This window comes from Tiliqua scincoides, chromosome 5 (assembly GCF_035046505.1).
Source record: "Tiliqua scincoides isolate rTilSci1 chromosome 5, rTilSci1.hap2, whole genome shotgun sequence".
In the NCBI taxonomy this organism is placed as follows: Eukaryota; Metazoa; Chordata; class Lepidosauria; order Squamata; family Scincidae; genus Tiliqua; species Tiliqua scincoides.
Genome location: NC_089825.1, coordinates 103,816,955 through 103,833,941, shown reverse-complemented (window position 1 = coordinate 103,833,941; position 16,987 = coordinate 103,816,955). Strand labels below are relative to the sequence as shown.

The following is a 16,987-nucleotide window of genomic DNA, read 5'->3' as shown; positions in this document are numbered from 1 at the left end:
CCCGAACATACTCACTCATTCATCTTCCACCCATAAGTACATTTCCTATCTAACTGTCTGGCCCTGGGCAGGGTGCCTGTCACCATAGGCTCAAGAAGTCCATAAGAGGTCACGGCTATCAGGCAAAGGGAGTGGCCCCCCCTTTGCAGATCCAGAGCTATAGGCCTCAGATAAACTAAGGGCAGAGGTTCTCAAATTGGGGTATCAAGATGCCCCAGCCTAAGAATCTCTGCCTCTATCCTCTTAAGGGGCGGGCGAAGGGAAAGAATCAGAGAACAGGAAAAGGATTCTGACTTCAAAAAAAAAAATTTTTTAGAGGCTTTAGGAGCCCTTCAGGAGCCTCTGCAGGGCTCTCCACAGCCCCAGGAGGCAGGAGCTGACTCAGGTAAGTGAAAATCACGCCCGATCAGCCCCGGCAGCGGCACAATCCTAGTGATAATGCTGCTGCTTTTGCCCCGCCCCTCCACACACTTACCTTGGTTCTCAGACTCCAGTGAAGTCTAAGAACCAAGGGACTAGGAGGGAAGGTGGTTGCTTCACCCTCATCCTTCACCCTGCTTGTGGTTCCTTGTAGTCTCACAGGCCAGTCAGCTTCCTCGCCAGAGAGTCCTCTCATCACCACTGACCCTCATCCCTAGCCTGCTCCTGCCCCTCTGGACCCATGCTTTCCTCCCTCCCTCATATGATAAGGCCTTTTGCAGGATCCTGCCCCCCTTCTCCCCCTTGCTCCCATCAGATTGCTTTGATGCCCGTATCCACACACTCTCACTCATGCACCACTTTTGACCCAACTGTCCATCCATATGCACTCACATTTGCCACTTGGACCCACTGGCCCATTCATGTACATGCTCACATGCCCACATCCATCCTGCCAACCTCCACAGCTGGTGTTACTGCCACCATCACTTCACCTTTGCTTTGTAGGCCTGCGTGGTACACTGCTATTTGTTGCTATGCTTGGCTCAGGCATGCTTGTGTTTCAGGGGGCAGGGGGCTAGAGAAGAGGAAGAGAGCAAGAACAAGATGCTCTGCCTTCCTCTGCTCTCCACACATCCACATTCACTATACTTTCAGGGTGGAGGCTAAGGGCCCAATCCTATCCAATTTTCCAGCACCGGTGTAGCCGCAATGCAGCCCCAAAGTAAGGGAACAAATGTTCCCATACCTTAAGGGGGCCTCTGTGACTGCTGCCCTACCACAAGATGCAGTGCATGACCCATTGGCACAGCTGCACTGGCACTGGAAAATTGGATAAGATTGGGCCCTAGGTTGTGACACCCAACAGTAGCTGGGCAGAAGGGTGCCCCAGACACCTCCATGGGCATTGCATATGATAGCCCTGATGCAAGGGTATCACAAATCCTTTAATTTCATATTGGCCCCTTACAATCGTGCTGACTTGAAAGAGTCCTGCCATCTTTACTGTCTAATTCATAGTCACCGAGAATGGGGGGTGGGGTGTTAGAAAACTCCTTATCATGGGTCCAATGCTGATTGCCCTGGAATAACTGTTACTTACAAACCAAGGCAAAAACAGAGCTAATTATATGTGTAGTATGTCTCAGGCTTGCTCTTGGGTTCCTTTTAGCCATGCAGAGCTAGTTTCAAGAAAGGCTGATTTTGGCCAGAGCTGAGACTATAGTCACTGTGACCCATATTTTGTCATTCCTTTAATTGCTTAGATGCTTGATGGAATTTGCAAGTGGAACTATCATTGCACAAAAGAGAGTAAATATATTCACACACACTCCTCCTCCCTACACAGAAAAGCAATGAATCTTGCAATGAATCTGTTAGAAAAGCAATGAAAAGACAAAACAGATCTATTCCCTTCTTTTGTCTACCTTTAATCAGTGTCGGTGATACTGACATTTTTTTCACCATATGAAATATCACCTCTGCTTAGAGATGCACTTACCTTTGAAAAAAGTTTGTGAGCTAACAGCTCCCTGTGAGCCCTGTTAGAGTTACAGAAACTTCATGTCACCTGTCACTCTAATAGCCCAAGAGGTTAATCAAGGTCTCCAGTTTTTTCAGTCTCCAGGGCTGCTGCTGAATTGGCCGCTGGGGAAGTGATTATTGTGACCTGGAGAGCACATTCTCAGAGGGTTTATTAGAGAGCAAGGAATGTACGAGAAAAATCATTTGGGAAGAGTTGCATCTTGTTAACTCCTGGGCAGCTGTCCCTGTGTGACTAATTGTAAAAGTTTCATTTTTAGGACAAAGTTGCAACTGAACATGATTTGCTAATGAAACAAAATGTAATACTTGCATAGGCAGGTTTTTTTGAGCTGTGTGTCTCTATTCTGTACAGAATATGATTAGCCCTTGGTTATGAATTCAGCCATGTGCTTTTCCACACTTGATCTCTCCCTAAGAGTCAAATATTTGAGTGAGGGTTTGCTGCTAACACTTCAGGGTAACCGTTATGGCCGAAATGGACAACACAATACACAGGAAATTCATTATTCACTGACGTCATTCATTATTGTGCCTTTTTGTCATAGGATATTCTATTACACTAAAGTTCTCCACTAAAATTATCCAGAGATGTACAAGTATAACATTGTGCAACCCAATTTGAACAATTTTGTGTTTATCTGAATATTTTGTTGTTTATTAATTTTGGTGAAAGGATTTCAAAAACACTACTATTTTTAGCATACCACCAATAGTTTAAGGGTGCAATCCTGACTCGCCCTTAGGCCAGTGCAAGTCCCTTGTGCCAGCCCAGGAGGACACTTCGAGCTGGCGCACAGAGGCTGAATTCAGCCTCCTCAAGAGTCGGCTGGATCAGCACGCGGAGGCTGAATTCAGCTTCTGTGCCAACAGAGGGAGCAAGTCTTGTGTTGGCTGAACTCAGCCAATGCAAGGCTCGGTGGAGAGCAGGGAGGAGGCGAGGAGGAAGCAGGAGGGAGGTATTCTGAGATGGGGGATGGTGGTCCTGGGGGTGGGCAGGCAGGGAGCAGGACGCGGGGCTGGGATCCGGCTATTATGCTGGATCCCAACCTCTGTTCCTGAGCAGTGCGGAGCAGCTTCAAGCCGATCCGCTGTCCTTGGAATAGTGCCACCTCAGGAGGTGGTGCAAGTCTGAGGAGACTCATAGGAGCTGCAGTGGCTTACCCAGGGGTAAAGTGAAGAATTTCCCCTTGCCTCCAGCTGAGCCACTTTGCAGCCCTATCTTGTGCTGAACACAGTTTAGTTTGGGCACAGCATCAACACAGTTTTTATGGAATGTATTACCATGCATTACGCCAGTAGTTTCCCAACCTTTTAGCATTGGGACCCATCTTAAAAAAAGTTCTGCTTTACCAGCCGCTCAGGCCTCTACAATGTGGCTATAGTGGTGTGGCCGTAATGGTGATTGGGCAGCAATGCTCCTGTAAGGGTACTGTAAATGATGAACACTATAGCAAACAATATGTGCTCCTTCTTGACTTCGACTAAGGCCCAAATCCTAACCAACTTTCCCTCATTGACGGCTGTGTCAGTGGGGCATGTGTTGCATCCTGCAGTTGGGGGGCAGTCATGGAGGCCTCCTCGAGGTTAAGGGAATTTTTGTTTCCTTACCTCGAAGCTGCATTGCCCTTACCTCAGTGCTGGAAAGTGGGTTAGGATTGCGCCCTAAATCTCTGATGTGTGAGGCCCTTAGAACAAGGCCTTAGCATAAAGGAAAGAAAACACACTAAGCCAGTGGTATTCAAACTGGGGCATCGTGACACCCCAGCCTGAAGGCCCTGGCCTCTGCCCCCTTAAGGGGCAGGGGCAGGGGAGAAGGCAGTGACGCAATCCCCAGGATTCCCAGGACCCCCAGGATCGCATCGCTAACAGGACTGCAGGGACTGGGATGCACTCACCATCACTGCAGCAGCCTTCCCAGGGTGTGGGGAGCCCTGTGCAAGTGTCTGCAGGGCTCCCCAGCCTTCCAAAAGTGAAAGTGGCGCGATCGCACTCCACTGCTGCAAAACCGGAAGTGGTGCGTGATCACTCCACTTTCACTTTTAGAGGGCTGGGGAGCCCTGCAGACACTTGTGCAGGGCTCCCCGTACCCCCGACAAGCTGCTGCAGGGACTGGTGAGTGCATCCCAGTCCCTGCAGCCCCCCTTAGCGATGTGGTCCTGAGGATCGCGTTGCTGCCTTCCCCTTGCCCCTGCTGCCTCCCTCCCCTCCCCTGCAAAGACTTACTGTGGTTTCCAAACTCCTGGAAGGATTGAAAACCGCAGCACTAAGCATATTGGGCATGTGTCTCTGAGTTATGCTTGATTAAACTTAAAGATAATTTTGTGTCAATTTAGCCACAGAGATTTTCACCAACGTTGCATTTTGTAAAATTTTCTTCCTTAAAGGAAAATACACAACTAGTCATTCACATCACTTGGATACAGAGAGCTGTGTTTGGATGTGCAATCTCCAATAGCTTGTTAGAGATTGCTTCCAGTACCTTTTCAGTTTCCTCTTCAAAGATTCATTGTATAGATGGCATTAAAGAAGTACGTTGGAAAGGGAATCTCTTAGCATTTTGCATCCATGCCCTCAGAATGGAAATATCTTTCCTATTAACATACATACCTCCTTCCTTCTGGATTTAACATATACAAATACACACAAAAGGCTAATTTCCACTCTTTTTCCAGAGCACTCAGCTTGGCATCCAGCCATCCCTCTCAGTATTTCTTCTCTCTGTGTGTGCATTTGCTTTAACTTGAAATCTTGTAATGCTGAGTTGCCTTTTGTCTCTGTGATCCAAACTGGTTTGTCTGGTTTTTGCTCTTGGGAACCTGGGAATGCACTCATATAGATTTCATTACTTGGTGTAGTTTTCATAATCACAATGGACAATGATATAAAGAAACAGTCTTTCACTTTAATTATGGACATGCTGAGATCTCTCAGTCCATGGAGCTTAGGGTGGGCCTTCTCCCACTTATTCACACACACACACAGAGAGAGAGAGAGAGAGAGAGAGAGAGAGAGGATATGTGTATCTTTTCGTTTCTATGAATATAGTGAATGGTGATATTCGGGATACTCTTTAGGAGTGTAACCACCATGTTCTTGCTGTCTTGCATTGCAGCTTCTAAGGCCAGCCCTGCACAGGCTGCTACCTCATAGGGTTGATGTGAAGACACAAGAGGTAGGGGAAACAGAGCAGGCAGGGCGAGGGCGGGGATGGGCAAGCATTTCAACTGGGCGAACAGCAGGGAGGTTTCAGCCGGGAGGCAGGAAAGGGTTAATGTGAGCAGGAGGGGGGAGGCAGAACTGTGCGATAGGAATTAAGGAAGGGATGATCATTGGATGAAGGAAGGGCATTCTCATATTTTCATTGGCTGAGGAACAGCAGGAGGAGGAAGGAGGAGGCAAGGGGGATTCTTACAATTGGCTGTGGAAGCCCAGGGAGAGGGAGGAGGCAGGCAAAGAGGGGAGGGAGTGATCACACTTGCAGACTGCATGGAAAGGAAGAAGGAATTCTCATTGAATAACCAGCTGCAGTGAGATTACTTCTGAGTAGAGCTGCCAAGGATTGGGTTGTCCTAGTAAGCCCCCCAGCTGCTACTTGGAACCCTTGCCAATTCTGTCCCCGCTCTCTCTCCGTCCCTCCCACCCCTCCTGTTCTGTTTACAGATGGGCAGGGACATCGGGGGAGTGAACAAAGAGAATCTGACACACACAAGCTACTTGGCAGCAGCCCTGTTTTTTCCATGGCGGGCTTTTTAAATGGCGGGGGGACTTCCCTCAAGTCCTATCGAGTCATTAAATGGTGGCAATCTGGAAAGTGCCTGTGCTATGACTCATTTTTAGTTGAGTTGCAGGGGGAGTGACTCAGCGACTCAAGTTAAGCCACGCTGGATTTTCCCATCTCTGGTAATTTTATATAAGATGGGTATAACCCAACTGCAGCCCAGATTCCATGGCAGCAGTTTACATACAGTCCTTTGACCTGTTTCAGTAAGGGAGATGGACTGACCATCACAGAGATTCAAATGTGCACATCCTCTTGAACGAATCACATGAGACAAGCCTGTTGTTGGTATAAATTGGGCCACTTTATTGATTTCACAAATTCAGTCAACTGAAATCTTGCAGCAGATCTTGAATATGGTGCTCTTTCCCCTTTTAGTGTGGACACCCACCCTGAGGGAGAGAAATGCAGCTCTTCAGTTCTGCCTTTGGGCTTTAGAACCCTGGCTCCAACCAGAGATGGGCTCATGACAACCTTTGGATTTCCCTACATAACCCCTATTAGAAGGGGGGGGGGGTCAAGGCAGCCAAGTTGCCTAGTTCAGACATTTGCAGAACCTTTATTGCTTGGCAGATGGTTATTTTATAATAAAGAAATAATGGGGTATCTGGTAGAAAGAAATCACCTATAAGAATCCAATTTGTGACAAACAAGCCGCCGACATCTAGTTTGCTGAAACCCTATGGTAACAAAGAGCATCATATGACATGGTAAAACCTCATATTCTACCCTCATTCAGGGCCCAATCCTATCCAATTTTCCAGTGTCGGTGTAGCCGTGCCAATGGGGCGTGCATTGCATCCTGTGTTGGGGAAGCAGTCACAGAGGCCACAAAGGTATGGGACAATTTGTTCTCTTACCTCGGGGCTGCATTATGGCTACACCGGTGCTGGAAAGTTGGACAGGATTCGGCTCTCAGTCATTACCATCATAAAACTCATCATACTCATGGAGGAGTGAGGATACTTGTCTGAGGCAGCAATCCTAACCAACTTTCCAGCGCTGACATAAGGGCAATGTGACTCCAAGGTAAGGGAACAAACATTGCCTTACCTTGAGGAGGCCTTCATGACTGCCCTCCAACTGCAGAAAGCAGCATATGCCCACTGGCACAGATATGCCAGTACTGGAAAGTTGATTAGGATTGCACCCTGAATCCAGTCACTTTTTTTCCCCCAAATTATGACTCATTTCTCTTTGTCTACTGTTTTAATCTTCCTGTTGCAAAACATTCTGGGAAAGTGGCTAAGTTACGTAAGGCTCTCCTTAAAGTCTCTCTCACATCCCTGTTCCTGAGACTGTAGATTATTGGGTTGAGGAATGGGGCCACCACCGTGTAGAGGATGGACACCATCTTGTTGAGGTCAAAGGTTCCAATTGCCTTGGGTCGGGCATACATGAATATGGTGGTGGCATAGAACATAGAGACAACTGTCAGGTGAGAGACACAAGTGGAAAAAGCTTTACGTTTCCCTTTGGTGGAGGGAATCTTTGCAACTGTACAAAAGATGCTTGCATAAGACATTCCAGTCACAAGTAGTGATGTCATGAGGACTGCCAATGCTGCCAAAAAATCTAGCCTCTCAATGAATGATGTGTCAGTACATGACAATGTCAACAGGGGTGAGAGGTCACAGAAGAAGTGTCTGATAGTGCTTTTGCTGCAGAACCGCAAGTTGGAGATCATCACCACAGATGGAAAGGAAGCCAGGAAGCCACCTAACCAGGAAGCCAGGCTCAAAATTGTGCAGATTCTGTGATTCATGAGTGATGCATAATGTAATGGGTGACAGATTGCCAAATACCTGTCATAGGCCATTGTTGCCAAGAGGAAACATTCAGAGGAAGCCAAGGATAGGAAAAAAAATAACTGGGTGAGACAGCCCCCTAAAGTGATGGTCTTCTCACCCAACAACAGATTGGAGAACAATTTGGGCATTGTCACTGACACATAGAAGATTTCTAAAAGAGAGAGATTTCCCAGGAAGAAGTACATGGGAGTCCGAAGGTGGCTGTTTAACCAAATTGTCACCAGGAGGAGAACATTTTCAAGCAGTGTTAGAAGGTAGACACTGACAAACAGTGTAAACAACAAGAACTGATGCTTTGGAAATTCAGGAAAACCCATAATTATGAATTCTGTATGGGATGTTTGGTTCCACATTCTCCTGTAAGTCCATTGTTCCTTCCACTGTTAATAATAAAAGGGAAACACTAAATAAAATTTCAAACAAAACAGAATATTAAGAGTGGTTTGTAAACATCCATCAATGTGTTGACCCTCAGCTGACATGAGCTGAGGTCAATGAATCAATATATTTACTAGGGACCTAATCCTATGGTCACCCTGTACTTCTGGAACTCTAATTCCAGCAGCACAGGGCATTTTCAGAGGTGTGAAAGGCAGGCTGCAAATGGGCAGCAGCCTTGCGCATACCCCAGTGGCTTCCATGCTGTCCTGTGGTGTTGTGCATACCGCAGTGGTGCTGGTGTTTTGGGCTGGAGGGGGATGGCAGGGCGAGTTCCGGGGTGAATCAGCTGAAGGCAGGGAGGGGGAAGGAGAGGGAGGGAAGGGGTGGATCTCAGAAGCATATACTATATCAGTGATGATATCAGTGATTAAATCAGAGCAGATTTGATATACAGGGAGCCCCCATATTCACAGATGCTGTATCCATCATTTCAATTAATCATGGATCAGGACTGAGAGGTTGCCACATGTGCATCCCCACGTGCATCCCCACATGAGGGAAGCAGAGCTCCCCTTGCCTTCAGAGGCTGAGGGTAGGCATCCTCCCCATATCTGCAGATTCATGTATCCACGGGTAGACCTGGAATGGAACCCCCGTGGAGATGGGGGCACACCTGTATATCATTTTAAGAAAGGTTTTAGCTAAAAAAATTAGTCAATACAAAAATATAACTATGAAATATTTTACAAACATTCATATTAAAGTATTCATTTTCAGTGACCTTTGTTTTTATTTCATTTTATGAGTCCTTTGACATCTTTAATTCTGCACTTATGCATAACATATTCTGTCTCTTTTATTGACAACATATTCAAGTGGCTATCAGGAAAATTCAGAATGCAATTGATGTTTCTGCTTTCAATGTATCTAAGTGGAAAAACATGTTTTGAATGAGTGAATTTTCTGTGTACATACTATGTTGCTATAAAAAAAAATTATTTTCCAATTCCACCTGAGATATGAGGTCCAATTGGACCTTTTCCAATTCCACATGAGATATCAAACAAGATTAAAGCATTGGACTTCTTTTATTTCATGCTTTGGATTCAGAGAACTATTAATGTGTAAGCAATATTTATCAAAGTGGCATAGTATGGATAACAGAATATTTCTTGTTTGTTTTTGTTTATTTTATTAAGGACTTCTGTACAGAGAAGTCCAATGTGTGTCTACCCAGAAGCAAGTTTCACTATGTTCTGTGGGTTAACCCCTAGCAATCAGTGATCAATACCTTCTACATTTAGACTAATATCCTGACAAAATGAAACACTTTTAGATCCTTTAATATAAATGGGAAATCACACTGTCTCCCATGTTGAAATGAATGACTCTTAAACTTGGGTCATATAGAAAAACGATCTTACTTTTCTACTGTCAATCTACTGATTAACAGCCCAATCCTAACCAACTTTCCAGCGCTGATGCAGCCACAATGCAGCCCCAAAGTCAGGGAGCAAATGTTCCATGACCTTGAGGAGGACTCCATGACTGTCCCCCCACTGCAAGATACAATGTGTGCCCCATTAGCACAACTGCATCGGCGCTGGAAAGCTAGACAGGATTGGGCTGTAAGTAGATGAAGATCTCAGGACAGTGTGGTAAATTATTAAGAAAATATTATTTTAATATTAATGTTTGAAATATTAACAAAAGCTTTCCAATTAAGAAAAAGTAGGCCCTCATCTTTTCATAAACACTATGCTTCTCTCTATGTAGCTAGAATAGTTTTTCTATAACTTTCTTAAAATTCATGGCCTACTAAAGATATTACCTTTTTCATTTGAAATTATCTTCTTTTCAAGCACACTTGATTAATTTATTATTTCAATAGTTAAGTTCTGATGCCGTGCATTACAAAATTCATCTGTCCTCTCATGGACTTCAATCTCCCATAATAAATGTATCCAAAAACATATATACACTCTCAGTAAATATTGTGGATGCTGCTTGATTTATTACTGAGCCACAAGTGACTTTGATTATTTCAAAGTGTTTCTTTATTTTAATGAACAAAGAGTGGCTCAGACACAATGACTTTCATTCCCCAAGGTAGGGAAGTAAATTCACTCACTGACTCTGAAGTATATATTTTTATCAACTTGTTTATTCATAAATGCAATTATGCTTTTTGTGCATCAAAAGCAATTAGTAGGGTGTTTCATAATGGTATGCTTTTAGTGTGTGTGTGTGTGTTGTTTTTTTCAGGGACAATGAGTGAAAGGGAAAGTTGATCAAATATAAAGATACATTGTACAATTTGTGAGATTTGGCACAGCAGATCTTCTGCAATATTGGGTGTGAAATTACTCAACTGTTATGAATCAGGAAGTCACCAAAATGTAAAGTTTGCCCATACCGTGAACCAAAGTGGTCTCATTGAACCTACCCTTTCTTGATCTCTTGGTCTCAGTTTCCAAGGTTCCATATGTAATCATATTGACCTATATTATATTTCTAAGGCACTCTATTTCTATTTCTAGAGTCTATTTCTAAGGACTCTAAGGGTCCAATCCTATCCAATTTTCTAGTGCCAGTGCAGCTGTGCCAAAGGGGCATGCCCAGCATCCTATGGTGGGGAGACAATCACAGAGGCCTCCTCAAGGTATAGGGACATTTGTTCTCTTACCGTGCTGGAAATTTGGATAGGACTGGGCCCTATGCCTCTAAATAGCAGCTATTGGGAAACAACAAGAGATGGCCATTTCCTACATATCCCACTCTGGACTTCTCAAAGTATCGGTTTTGTTATTGGGAGAGCCAGGATGCTGGACGTGATGGAACTTTGGTATGATCTTATCTTCTTATTTCTGTTGGATGACAAACACATTCTATTGAATGACAAATTTTTACTGGATGATAGACATTTCAAACCTACAGCAGATCAATCTGTAAAAGCCAGAATCTTACTGGGCGATAAATAAGAACATAAGAACATAAGAACAGCCCCACTGGATCAGGCCATAGGCGCATCTAGTCCAGCTTCCTGTATCTCACAGCGGCCCACCAAATGCCCCAGGAGGCACACCAGATAACAAGAGACCTCATTCTGGTGCCTTCCCTTGCATCTGGCATTCTGACATAACCCATTTCTAAAATCAGGAGGTTGCGCATACATATCATGGCTTGTTTTCTTTATGACACTCAAAGCTTATTTAGATATTTGTTCTATCTACTTGAGGGGAAAAAAGATAGATGATATAAGTCCAAAACCAAGGTGATGATACTCCTAGAAACAAGAAATGATATTCTGTTAATTTAAAAAAAAAACTTATGCTATCAATAAACCTGAACAAAATAGCTTCTCTGTGCCCTATCAGTTCATCAGCCCAATACTAACTAATCCCCATATGGTGAAGCCATGGTGCACCCTCTGCTGCATGCCATGGGGGATTTTGGCTGCTGGAGTTCTCCTCAGAGTAAGGGGACATTTTTCCCCTTGCCCCGGGAGAAGCCCCAACAGAGGAAATGGGCCAACTTGAACCCGTGCCAGCAATATCACTGGGACATGTCCATTTTGAACCATGCAGGTGGATCAGGCCCAAGAAGGGCATTGGCTGTTGATCCTGCCCCCTTTTAGGCTCCATCCAAGGTATCTTGTTGTATTACATGCTTCCTGAGGCATCCGCTGGGCCACTGTGAGATACAGGAAGGTGGACTAGATGGACCCTTGGCCTGATTCAGCAAGGCTCTTACGTTCTTATCTCATAGTTGAGAGACGATTAGATACCTGTATCCTGTTGCCTCACCATTGCACCTGGTATTCCTGGCATTTAGAACAGGCTACCTCTTAAACCTGAACATTGTATATTGCCATCATGACTTGCAACCTGTGATGGACTTTCCCCCCATAAATCTTTCCAATCCCCTTTTAAAGGCATCTAACCCAGGTGCCATCACAACATCCTGTGGCAAGGAGTTCAAGAGACTGATTACACACTGGATTAAAAAATATTTCCTAACTCTCTTGCCAGTCAATTTTAGTGGACGTCCTCTGGTTCTGGTGTTGTGCATGAGGGAAAAGAACTTCCTTCTATTCATCCCATCAATAATTTTACAAGTCTCAAACTTTTCCCCCTTAGAGTGTCTTATTTCTAGACCAAAGAGCCAAATTACTCAGCTCATCCCAAATTGGAAATCATTTAGAATGGACTTTGCAATTTAGGCTTAACCAGCCAGCATCCCTGACCCAGACAGCATCTGAAGATTGGCATTGGCTCCCCCACTTGCCCTTCCATACCTTCAAATACACACCTGATCTCTTCTTCTAGTCCCAGACCCTCACTAAGCTTGCCAAAGGTGATCAAGTGGCAGAGATTTTCAACCACTGTGCCATGGTACACTGGTGTGCCGTGGATAGTCCATAGCTGTGCTATGACACTTTGGGGAGGATCATTTATTAGTAGGACGATTGGGGGATTTGAGCCCTGTACCAGCAGCATGGTATACCTTGTCAATGGTCGATGGTGTGCCTTGACAATTTTAGGGCCTTGTCAGTGTGCTATGAGATCAAAAACTTTGAAAATCGCTGGGCTAGACCATCACAGGAAGGATTAAAAAAATATCAAAACAATCACACACATACACACACATACACAAAAGATCACCTATGGACAATCAGGTGGGAGGCAAAACATTCCTACCCAGCCCTGAGGTGACCAGCTAATGTCAAACTAGTCCTAGGGTAGGTGAGATGGCTGCAGCACCACCAAACTCAGAATGGTGAAGGCTAGCAAAGCTGAGAAGAATAAATACTGAGGTAAGTCCTCCTAAGATGCACCAGGCAAGTAAATTGCTCTTCATCTATGCCTTAAGTGGAGGGGCCAGAGCCTTGCTAGAAGGTCACCACTTGAACTGCAGTGTGGCCACAATATGATGGAAGATAGGACTAGCCTGCTACTAATTCATCTTAAAGCAGAGAACCAGCTGGTTGGTATATCTTGAAATAACATTTTTCAGGTATTTAGGTAAGATCTCATTTTCAAATGGACAATACTAATTTTTGCAGCATCATTTTCATCAAGCAGGCTAAGATTACTGAGAGAACAAATGTTTTCCATGTTGCTTTGCTTTATCATGGTGGACAAAGTGTTGTGAGTTGGTATCACCAGTAAACAAGACCAAAGACTCAACATGTGATGCTCCAAGGGGAAAGGGTTTATTTACAAGAAAGCCACAGTCATAAAGTTCCAGCTTGTCCAGTTCAGCATTTTCATTCTAATTAAGATCTTGCATTACTAATTTACTTGGGTTGTTCTCTTTTCTTATTGTGCTCCTGCTGTTGCCCAATGGTCTGTTCCTAACCATAGCACTCAATTCTATGGACCCCTTGTCCCAGCATGCGGGAGTCTACATTTTTAGTTCTGGTTTACCTTCCAAGAGGAGCTCCAGTCCTCAGCATAGCCCAAAGTGCCCCTCTGTCTCTACTGCACCCAGCCCTTGGCCAGTTCACATGTTTCCTTCCTTCCTTATCTGCCCAGCTTACTGTTCCTTCCATCCTGCTCTCTCCACCCTCTTCCCTGTCTCTGTTCCTGCTATCCGCCCATCTTCTTTCCTGAGGTTCATCCCCATCCTGTCTTTCTGCTCCTCCTCCTCACCTTCTGTTGACCCTTCATCTCATCCTTCCTTCCCCTTTAGCCCTCCTAATCATAAAACCTGATTCTGAGGGTACTCTGGAAAGCACACCTTCTGAATTTGGACCTCTTTCACCTAATTCCTGATGTGTCACGAATGTCATAAGAACATAAGAACATAAGAACATAAGAACAGCCCCACTGGATCAGGCCATAGGCCCATCTAGTCCAGCTTCCTGTATCTCACAGCGGCCCACCAAATGCCCCAGGGAGCACACCAGATAACAAGAGACCTCATCCTGGTGCTCTCCCCTACATCTGGCATTCTGACTTAACCCATTCCTAAAATCAGGAGGTTGCGCATACACATCATGGCTTGTACCCCATAATGGATTTTTCCTCCAGAAACTCGTCCAATCCCCTTTTAAAGGCGTCTAGGCTAGACGCCAGCACCACATCCTGTGGCAAGGAGTTCCACAGACCGACCACGCGCTGAGTAAAGAAATATTTTCTTTTGTCTGTCCTAACCCGCCCAACACTCAATTTTAGTGGATGTCCCCTGGTTCTGGTATTATGTGAGAGTGTAAAGAGCATCTCCCTATCCACTCTGTCCATCCCCTGCATAATTTTGTATGTCTCAATCATGTCCCCCCTCAAGCGTCTCTTTTCTAGGCTGAAGAGGCCCAAACGCCGTAGCCTTTCCTCATAAGGAAGGTTCCCCAGCCCCGTAATCATCTTAGTCGCTCTCTTTTGCACCTTTTCCATTTCCACTATGTCTTTTTTGAGATGCGGCGACCAGAACTGGACACAATACTCCAGGTGTGGCCTTACCATAGAATTATAGATAGAATTATGCATAGCTTTAATGATCTGTGGAGGTTTGAGGAACAATTGTGCACCAGGCTACAAGACATATACTCTTATGATGCAGAGAAGCAATGTATCTCTTATGATACATCGCTTCCCTTCTCACCAATATTTGCTCAGTGTCACTTCTGAACCTAATGGCACTGCAGTTGCCATCTTGGAGCATTTTTTTTAGAATGCTGGAAGGATGGGGCCTACAATTTGACTTAAGGGTTTGTTAATGCAGGGAAATGAGATGCAACTGCAAAGATGTTGACCTGAGCTCTCTGTTAGAAGAGGGAAGAAATGGCACTGAGTGATCCTGTCAATTTCCTTTTCCAGGAAACAACAGATTTGCTTTTTAATGAAGCTGCAGGATACTTGCTTGTCAGCATGTGCCTCCCCTCTCCCCTTCTTGCTTCACAGAACCGGAAATATTCGGCTGCAGCAGCAGCATCCAGAGTTGAAGTGCATCCAAGCCTGTTTTCAGCTCTGTAATTATGAAGGGAGAATTCTTCTGCCTGCTGTATGTTTAAGGCCCCCTCTGCTGGACAAACTGTTGATTCAGCTGTCAACAATTAAAGAAAACTCCTGAGTCAGAGTTCCGGGCACACTGTACAATGCGAAGAATGCAGTATCTAAGCAAGAAGACAAAGGAGGCTGTGATAGAGGGGACCTAATACACTTACAATGCCTATTCTACCCAGTCTCCAGCATCAGTGTCTGATCTGCAGTTCACACCCACAGACCTTTAGGAAGCAAATCTAAAAAATAATCCCCCTTCTTTAGCCTTTGTTTTTTTCCCCCCAGACTGCTGTGTTCTTATAAGCCTTTTTATCAGACTGCATAAAGGTGTAGTCTGCAGACTTAATCCTTCCACTTGTTTTCATGGCAATAAAAGTGCCCTAAAGCAAATGTCTACAAGAGGCTGATTACAATACACTCTGCACCTTTCTTAGGGGCATTGTCAACTATTGCAACTTTGTGTACTCCCACATAGAACTCAAGAATTAAAAAGAGATATCAGAGCTCATTCACAATGAGCCATGACTAAAGTGGAATCATGTGGCATGTTCCTTGCTGTTGAAGCAAATGGGACAGTTGTTGCTTGCCCAGAGATTTTTGTGTCTTTGAATAGCTATGGGCTTTAGAATCTGCACCAAAATATCTTCCCAAATAATGGTCTGTTATACCATGATTACAGTTTGCCTTTAATGTTTTGTTTGCCTTTTCTGCAATTCACTGTCATTGTTGTGTCTTGAAATATGTTCTTTACAGCTTGCTTAACCTCATTGTTCCTCAGTGTATAAATGAAAGGATTTAACAAAGGTGTTACTATGGTATTTAGGATGGTGACTATCTTAGTCAATTCTAATGACTGATGCTTAGCAGGGGTGACATGGAGGAAAATGGTGGAACCATACCATATAATCACAACAGTGAGATGAGAAGAGCAGGTGGAAAAAGCCCGTTGACGTCCTTGAACTGATGCAATCCTTAATATAGTGGTGATGATGTAAATGTAAGAGACCAAAGTGATCAAACATGAGCCCGTGATGATAATACCAGCCATTATGAACCATACAATTTCAACGGTGTAGGTGTCAGTGCATGAAAGGACTATCCAAGGCACAATGTCACAGAAGAAATGGTTGATAACATTAGAATCACAGAAAGACAACTGGCTAATAAGATAGGCTGGCAAAGAAATACCCAGGAAGCCACATACCCAAGAAGCACAAGCCATTTGAATAGACAAAGTTTTTGACATGATGGTGTTATAGTGCAAAGGGTGGCATATGGCTAAATAGCGATCATAAGCCATGACAGAAAGTAGAAAATATTCTGTGCATCCCAGAGAGAAGACAATGTACATCTGTGTGACACATCCTACAAAGGTGATGGTTTGATCGTGGGACACAAGTATTGCTAAAGTCTTGGGAACGCAGGCTGTTGTGTACCATATCTCCAGGAAGGAGAGATTGCAGAGGAAGAAGTACATGGGTGTATGCAGCTGCCGTTTGGCTTTCACTAAAGCGATGATGGCCACATTTCCAGTGACGGTGAGGATGTACATGCAGAGGAAGACCATGAAGAGTGAGACCTGCAATTTACGAGAGCCAGGGAATCCCAGTAGAATAAATTCCGTCACGCTGGAGCCATTTGTTTCTTGCATCAGAATCAGGAAGATTACCCTTCAAAACATGAGTCTGAACCAAATGAATGAAGTCAAGTATGCCATGAAATATGGTAAACATCATGATAGCATGATTTAGGGCTGACTGAAAATTTCTCTTCTGGAAATAAAAAAACATAAATCCCTTAAATTTTGATACAAGGACCTCAAGAATCTGGTGACCATCTTTTCCGGTTTTTCTGCTATTTCTCCCAGTGTATGTGTTTGTCCTGTGTTAGGTTGCAATGCTATCCACACTTACCTAACCCCATTGACTAGAATGAGACTTACTTCTGAGTAGACATGTTTGGGCTTGGGCTGCTAATCTACACATCTAAATGGAATCTATCAGCCACATGGGTACCAGCCAGCAACAAAACAAGGGGACCGGAGGCACCAA

At 44.5% G+C, this 16,987-nt stretch overlaps 2 protein-coding genes across 2 annotated transcripts; both read right to left on the bottom strand.

Annotated features, from left to right (window-relative positions):
* Positions 1–6,944: 6,944 nt before the first annotated feature.
* Positions 6,945–7,907, bottom strand: LOC136652782 (olfactory receptor 6P1-like). Its single transcript, XM_066629704.1, has one exon. It carries the CDS (start codon positions 7,905–7,907, stop codon positions 6,945–6,947), a length of 963 nt encoding a protein of 320 aa, XP_066485801.1.
* Positions 7,908–15,609: 7,702 nt separating this feature from the next.
* LOC136652781 (olfactory receptor 6F1-like) lies at positions 15,610–16,587 on the bottom strand. Its single transcript, XM_066629703.1, has one exon. It carries the CDS (start codon positions 16,585–16,587, stop codon positions 15,610–15,612), a length of 978 nt encoding a protein of 325 aa, XP_066485800.1.
* Between the last annotated feature and the right edge of the window lie 400 nt (positions 16,588–16,987).